The sequence below is a fragment of the Alexandromys fortis genome, unplaced genomic scaffold, assembly GCF_014885135.2.
Source record: "Alexandromys fortis isolate MF-2015 unplaced genomic scaffold, M_Fortis_MF-2015_v1.1 scaffold_285, whole genome shotgun sequence".
Taxonomy (NCBI): domain Eukaryota; kingdom Metazoa; phylum Chordata; class Mammalia; order Rodentia; family Cricetidae; genus Alexandromys; species Alexandromys fortis.
Genome location: NW_026068191.1, coordinates 335276 through 343722, shown reverse-complemented (window position 1 = coordinate 343722; position 8447 = coordinate 335276). Strand labels below are relative to the sequence as shown.

General features: G+C 41.1%; 1 protein-coding gene across 16 annotated transcripts in view; it reads right to left on the bottom strand.

Moving 5' to 3' along the window:
* The window catches only part of LOC126492843 (chromodomain-helicase-DNA-binding protein 8), a 62643-nt gene extending 54667 nt beyond the window's left edge, over nt 1–7976 (bottom strand). For all 16 annotated transcript variants that reach the window (XM_050129461.1, XM_050129460.1, XM_050129453.1 and 13 more), the window contains exon 1: nt 7776–7976. In XM_050129461.1, the coding sequence (XP_049985418.1) occupies nt 7776–7961 (186 nt within the window). In that variant the 5' untranslated portion in view covers nt 7962–7976. The remainder of the gene's footprint in view (nt 1–7775) is intronic.
* Between the last annotated feature and the right edge of the window lie 471 nt (nt 7977–8447).

Below are 8447 nucleotides of genomic sequence, written 5' to 3'. Positions count from 1 at the left end.
GTGGGGGGCGGGGGGGGGGGGGGGGGGGGGGGGGGGGGGGGGGGGGACGACAGTCCAGTGAATAAAGGCACCTGCCACCAATCCTGAAGGCCTGAGTTTGATCCCTGGGTCCCACATGGTGGCGAGAACTGACCCTGGTAAGTTGTCCCGATGACTGCAGCCTGCCCCCTTCCTTTAAAATGTTCAAAAGGAAAAAAGGCTAGCCTGGGCTTCACAGACAGGGTCTTTAAAACACCTCTAACAACAATGTTCAACATCCTTAGCCATCAGAGAAATAAAAACTATATCAAGATTCCATTTCAGTCACATCACAAGAAAACAAGCGTGGGCAAGGAAGCGGGTAAAGAAGCCATCAAGCTTCAATTAATTCATCAACTATGGAAATTAGTATGGAGGCTCCTTACTGATTAAAAAAAAAAACTACCCCACATTGGGGAATATTATTTTCAGGAGTATTACTTTTGTTTATGCTGCATTTGATTAACTGTGAAGCTGTGTTACTTTTTCTGTCTTAAACAGCGGACGGTCTAATAAAGAGATGAACGGCCAATAGCAAGGCAGGGGCAAGGGTAGGCAGGGCTGTCAGAGAGTACAAACAGAAGGAGAAATGAGGAGAAAGAAGCAAGAGAACAGGGAGAGGAGGACAGCAAGTCACGGAGTAAGAAGTAAAGAAAAGTATACAGAAACAGAGAAAAATAAAGGCCCAGAGGCAAAAGGTAGACAGGATAATTTAAGAAAAGCTGGCAAGAAACAAGCCAAGCTAAGGCCAGGCATTCATAACTAAGAATAAGCCTCTGTGTGTGATTTATTTGGGAGCTGAATAACCCAAAAACCCAAAAGAGTAAATTATCACACAGTAATCACATGGTTCAGTTATATCACACCTGGTATGTATCTTTCAGAAGGTATCTAGGTCAGCAGACCACAGAAGACCTGCACATCTGTTTACAGCCAGGTTACAGCACAGTGTCACCAACTGATGGACGGATAAGGAAAATGTGGTACATACACACCATGAATAAAACTATGCCGCCCGCAGGAAAAGGACAGAATATGCAGAATCTAGACTTTAAAATGTATGCATATAAAACGTGAGAGTAGAGGTAGGTTTGACGGATGATGGTGCATACCTACAAGCTCAACAGCGAGTAGTCAGAGAAAGGAGACAAGGAGTTCAAGACCAGTCTGACTATGAGTCTCTGTTTCAATAAATTAAAAACAAAACAAAATGAAAAAGAATGACAGCAAAAGGGAGTAGAAGAAAGGAAGGAAATAAAAGGAGTATTCAAGCGTTGTCACGGTTAACCCTTATTGTCAAGAAGGCCAGACTCAGAATCATCCAGAAGGACACACCCTGAGCATTTCTGTAAGAACATTTCCAGAGAGCGTACATCACCTGAGAAGGAAAACCCACCCTGAACGCCTTGGCCTGGGTTCAAGACTGAATGAAGTGGGCAGAAAAGAGAGAGTCGAACACCACCATCTACCTTTCTCTTTCCTGACTGCAGACAAGAAGTGGACAAGTTGACTCAAATGCCTGCTCACCACCAGAGCACTGGGCCTGCTCCATCCTGATGGATTATACCCACCAACCTCAAAAGGACAAATCCGAGGACCCTGGTTCAATTCCCAGCACATACAAGACAGGCAGCTCTCACTGTCCATCACTCCAGGATCTGACACCCTTACACATATACACGACAGGATCTGACACCCTCACACATACACACAACAGGCAGCTCACAACTGTCCATCTCTCCAGAATCTGACACCCTCACACTTATACACGACAGGATCTGACACCCTCACACATACACACATGACAGGATCTGACACCCTCACACATACATACATGACAGGATCTGACACCCTCACACATACACACATCATGGGATCCAACATCCTCACACAGACCTGCATGCAGGCAAAACACCAATGCACATAAAACAATAAATTACTTAAAAAAATATAGTAAAACCATCATTCTGCTCACAGAATAAACATTACATAAAACAATAAATAAACATCAGATAATCAAAAGGTGAAGTAGGAACACTTCCTCACACTCACTGGGCCTCAGAACACGACAAGCTTGCGGCCTCTGAGGGAAGCAAATGAGGTCATGCCCAGGAACTGACCAGAGACTGCCAGCCAGGCAGACAGCAGCAAAGAAGCACCTCCGAAAGAAAGATGCTAAATATGTAAGACAATCTAAACATCTTCTAAAATAATTTGAGTATGCAAAATTACTCTAAAAATGGGCAAATTTGACAATATTTACTAATTTAAGGTTATATGCAAAAATAATCCAATATAGGGGGCTGGAGAGATGGCTCAGAGGTTATGAGCATTGCCTGCTCTTCCAAAGGTCCTGAGTTGAATTCCCAGCAACCACATGGTGGCTCACAACCATCTGTAATGAGGTCTGGTGCCCTCTTCTGGCCTGCAGTCATACACACAGACAGAATATTGTATACATAATAAATAAATAAATAAATAAACAAATAAATAAATAAATAAATAAATCCAATATAAAGAAAGCTAGAGAAAACAAAGAAAAATGCTGTAGATATACTTTTTAAGCATAAGAATTCTGAATAACACAAAGCGTTGACTATCAAAATACAGGAAAATGACATGAAACAGTTCAAAAAAAAGATATAATTGAAAAAGAAAATTGTTTGTGACTCAGGCTGGCATCAAGCTTTCTATGTAAGGAGTGATGACCCTGAACTTCTGACTCTCCTGCTTCTACCTCCCAAGTGCTGGGGCGAGAATCATAAGCTATGATGCTCATCTGTAATGTGTTTGTGCACTGTGTATGTGCAGTGCCTATGGAGGGCAAACGAGGGCATCTTTTCTTGCAGCTGGAGTTAGGCAATCTTGCAGCTGGAGTTAGGCGTTAATTGCCAAGCCGTCTCTCCAATCCCTATACTGAGTTTTTCGTGCCTTTTCTTTTTCCCTCCCTACCTAGCAGACTGGAAAATATTCAGAACATTTGAGGAAAACATTTTAAACATAGGCTAGGAAAATACTTGAGTGGAAATATTTGTCTAACATGCTCAAGACCCTAAATTTGATGCCCAAAACAGAAGGAAAAAGAAAAATCAGGGAACTCAGACTTGCTTGGTTTCCTCCCCGTGCTGGGATCACAGGTGTTTGCCATCATGCAGAGGCTGACACTCTGGGCTCTGTGCACTCTACCAATGGAACCACATCCTAGCCCCAAATGTTTTAGCTAAAAAAAAAAAATGGCTAATGGCTAAATATCAAACAATCAAACAAAGAGCATCACAGTCCCAGAGGATAAAAAGAATATAATAATCATGATTTCACTTATGTTAATTAATTAAAGTTAATTCTTAAAAGCTGGACCTTATCCAAGGCTGGTGTTCCCTTCCCTGATTCATGTTGTTTTCTTCCCTTTCCTTCTCTCCTCTTCCCTGTTCCTCTCACTGACATTTTTTTTCCTTGCTATTTCCTTTCCCCTTTTAAATTATTCTTCTTAATATGCTGCTAGACTGGCCTCCCAGATTCAAGTCTTACAGACATATGGCGTCACCCTTGGCCTTGTGTTCTTGTGAGAAAAGGAATTGTGACCAGAGTGTGGCTCATACCCGTAATCCCAGAACTCAGTATGTCTAAGAAAGTCTGGGATACCAACCGTCCAAATAAATAAACCTGAAATTTGGACACTAACACACCAGGGTCATGTACTGGTGGAGGAAAGACCGTGTGAGGACCCAACAAGGGTGATCAGCTACAGCTCAAAGAAACCATCTCAGGAAATCATAGAAGATCTTAGCTCTTTGACTTCTAGGCTCTCAGACTATCAGAAATAAATATTTATCTGGGCACAGTAGTACACCCTGTAATCCCAGCTACTCGGGAGGCTAGATGGGAAAGTAAAGTTTGAAATCAGGCTGGCCAACATAGCAAAACTGTTCCCAAAATAAAGCAAAGGGCTGGGGACATACCTCAACAGCAGAGTCCTTGTCTAGCACGTACAGGGCCCCAGGATTAACCCTAATTTCAAAACCACACACGACATACAAAACAACCAAGTGCTGAGCCGCACTAATCTGTGATATTTTGATAAAATGGTCCTAGTGAATTAATATACTACCTCCAAAATTTTACTTATCATTTATATTATAAAAATTTGTTTTTCATCTTAATATATAGTTAAAAAATTCTTGCTAGGCAGTGGGGCTCGTGCCTTTATTCCCAGTCAGTAGTTGGGAGGCAGGGGCAGGCAGATCTCTGAGTTCAAGGCCAACCTGATCTACAGGGCAAATTCCAGGACAGTCAAGGCTACACTGTCTCAAAAAACAAAGACCAAAAATCTAGCAAGTTATATAAACTACTTAATATTAGCAGTTTTAGGACAGCAGGGCTACACAGAGAAACCCTGTCTTGAAAAAGACAGAACAAAAACAAAATTTTTGGAAGAATTTCATATATGCACACAAAGCATTTCTATCATCCAAAGTATTACTTAATCTTGTTTGTTGAACAAACAGGGACAGTGCTTTCATTTGTTCTTGATTGTATTAGTTGAGGACAGGGTCTCTCTATGTAGTGCATGCTGTCCTAAAACTAAAACTAAACCAGGTTGGCCTTAAACTCAGAGATCTATCTGCCTGCCTCCTGAGTCCTGAATTAAAGGACATGCGAAGATGAAGATGGGTGGGGTTCTTTCGTGGAAGATGGTAGATGGTAGATGAATGGATCAAATGGGGAAGGGGATAGTCATACGGAAGAGATGGCGCATGCTTAATAACATAGATGTTATCTTTTTTGAACAAAAATTAAGTTGGTATAAACAGTCTGTTGATTATGTTAATATATTGAATTATGTTAATAAGAGCTATATAATTGACATAATATGTGTAAATACATTGTTTACTATATGTATTTAATGTACTATGTGCATTATTAATACTGTATGGGCCACTATACCCGGTTTTCATTATGATCTTATCAAGAGCTAAGCATTATTTTATTAATATTTACATTTAATCCTCATAACAATCCTACTAAGTGTATAATAGTATCTTCATTTTATAGTGAAGAAATCAGGTACAAATAGGTTAAGTAATGTGCTCACAGTGAAAAGGTTAATAAATAAAAGAAGTAGGGTTGAGATCACATGAGAGAAACTATGTTTATTTCTGGAATATTTTTATCATCTCGTGTGTGTGTGTGTGTGTGTATACGATTTTGAATTTTTAAGATTCCAATTTTCAGGCTGGAAAGATGGCTCAGTGGTGACTGGTCACTCTTCTAGAGCATGTGTGTTCAATTCCTAGCACTCACGTGGTAACTCACAACCATCTGTAACTCCAGTCCTAGGGAATGCAAAAGCTCTTCTGGCTTAACAGGCACTGTGTACATGTGGTGTACATACATACATGCAGATAAACACCAATATGCATAAAAATAAATAATAATTTTTTTAAAGGTTTATTTTTATTTTGTGTGAATGACTGCTTACCTATATGTACGAATATACACCAAGTGCATGCCTGGTGATCTCGGAGGCCAGAAGGCATTGGTAATCTTAGCACTCAAAATGCAAACACAGAAGGATCACGAATTTGAGGCCAACATGGGCAATAAAAGACTGTCTAAAAAACAATAGGGCTAGGTATGATGGCATCATTTGACCACTCGGGAAGCAGAGGCAGAAGCAACCGCAGTTCACAGTCAGTCTCTGCTGCATAGAGAGCTGAACACCAAGCTAAACAAAACCCAGAAAGAAAGGAAGAAAAGAGGAGAAAAGAAAGGAAAGGAATGGGGGTATAGGCTGAAAAGGAGGCTCAGTGTTAGGTGTCCTGCTTGTCTTGTCAGCATGAGGACCTGAATTCACATAAAAAGTTGGGTTTTCTGGCCACCAGCCTGGCTCCAGGTTCAATTTGAGACTGTCTCAAAAGAATAAGGCAGATGGCAGTAGAGAAGGACTCTCAACATCCTCTTGTAGTCTCAAAACATATATGAGCATGTGCACATTTACATTCACAAACTAAAAATGAATTAATTAGTATAAAAAAATAGAAAGGGGCTAGAGAGATGGCTCAGCAGTTAAGAGCACTAGCTGCTCTTCCAGAGGAATTTGGAAATATTCAATTTCCAGCAACCACATGGTGGCTTACTCACTAACTCCAACCACAGGGTCGGGTATCTGACTCCTCTTCTGACCTCCATAGGCACAAGGTATGCATGTGACACACATATATACATGCAAGCAAAACACCCATACACACAAAATAATAAAGTGGAGTTTGTTTTGGTTTGGTGTTTTGGTTTTTTGAGACAGGGCTTCTCTGTGTAATAGCTCTGGCTGTCCTGGAACTCACAGAGATCTGCCTGCTTCCCAAGTGTTAGGATGAAAGGCCAGCACCACCTGATAAGGTGATCAGTTTTAGTCAGCAAATTTTAGTTCTTTCTGTCCTTACAAACTGTGGAGACAGACAGCACTGCATGTCAGCAGATGAGACCTGGACTCTCTCTGAGAGTCGGAACCTGAGCACAGAGGAGGAGGAAGTGTCAGCCGCCACAGCCTCTGAAGTGCATCAGGAGCTCACATGCTTTGCTCAGTTTTTGAAACAAAGAAATTTAGGGAAACAAGTATTGACATTTTAATAGTGATTGTTTTTATTTCAAATGTTCAGAACTAGAATGTTCCCGTTTTGCAAAGTTCTTTAAGGTCCCGTTTCCTGAATGCCACTAACAGGTTGTTTGCCTAAAAAGGCAGAAATTTAGATATATTAACTAGGTCCAGCCTCTTTTTGGGCATTTTTTTGGTTCTGGCTTATTAGCTCCATTTAGGCATTTTTTTTTTCTACAGGTGAACTATACCTTACACAAAAGGTTTAGGACTAAAAGTAGTCTAGATTTGAGCTTTTTCAGTTTTAGAATATTTGCAAATACACAGCAAGGCCTGGTAGTTCAGACCCTAGTCCTAGTCACTCAGGAAGCTGAGGCAAATAGGGTGAAAATTCAAGCCTAACTTGGGCTACAGAGTGAAGATGAGAGCAATTCTGTTTCGCTTCAAAACAAACACAGGGCTAGTTCAGTGGCAGAGCATTTATCTAGAGCATTTGGCTTCCACATCTAACATACATACAAAATGTGTGCATATACTAAATACTATGATCACTTAACACTTATACAATAGGGGAAAGTACTTTTATACATTGTTTTTATAAGATTAGACATGAAACTTTATTTTCCCCTTGACTTTTCGAGACAAGATTTCTTTGTATAGCTTTGGAGCCTGTCCTGGAACTCCCTCTGTAGACCAGGCTGGACTTGAACTCACAGAGATCCCCCTGCCTCCACCTCCTGAGTGCTGGGATTAAAGGCATGAGTCACCACCACCCCAGGTGCACGAAATTTTTTTCTCAATTGTGTCGTGTTGACACACAAAAAAATTTGGACATTGGGGCTAGAAGGAAATTTCTGGCTCAGTGTTAAGAGCACACACTGCTCTTGCAGAGGACCTGGACTTGGTTACCAGCACTTATGGAGTGGCTCACAACTGTCTATAACTCCAGTTCCAAGGCCGCTGTAGGCACTGTATGCACATGTTGCACACAGACACACAAGCACATACACACAAAGAAGTTTTAGACTGTAAACTGGATATGCATACCTATAATCCCAGAATCTGAGGCAGGGGAATGACTCACCAATGACAAGGCCCTCTAGGCTAGCCTGAACCATATGGACTACTTTAGTTTCAGGTGTTTACGCCCTGCTGAGTTCTTTACCTGGATGCTGCTCTCTTCATCCTCCCGGGGTGACTGTGCAGGCATGACTTCCACATCAGAGTTGTCAGAAGACGTGTTACGTTTTCTCTTCTTGCCCACGACTGGAGTGATGGTACTGAAAAAAAAAAAAAAAAAAAACGAAGGCAAAGATACCTTACGAGTGAGAAAAGCACGAATACAAACCATCACATACCAAACTTCCAGTCAGAAATATGTGGGTCTAAAGAAAATAAAAATGTTCGACACTCCAGTCTACAGTACAAATACTGCTGAGTATAATGTCTGAAAAAGACGACACTAGGGCTTGAAAGAGTAACCCAGGCCTGAAAGACACTTTGCTAAGGACCAAATAACAGAAATGAAGATGCATTTATTTTATGGGGAAGAAGTGTTTTGTCTACATATATGTGGATGCACCAGCTGCATGCCTGGTGCTGCAGAACTCAGAAGAGGGTCTCAGATCCCCTGAAATGGAGCTATAGATGATTGTAAGTTCCATGTGGTGCCTGAGAACTGAACCCCGGTCCTCAGCAATGGCAACAGGCATTCTTCTTGCTGAACCATCTCACCAATCCCCCCAAACCTGCCTTTTTATAAGGTGAAAAGTCATACAGCTACCCAGCTTGAAGAACACATACAGAGTAGAAGCCAATAAAAAAAAAAAAAAAAAAC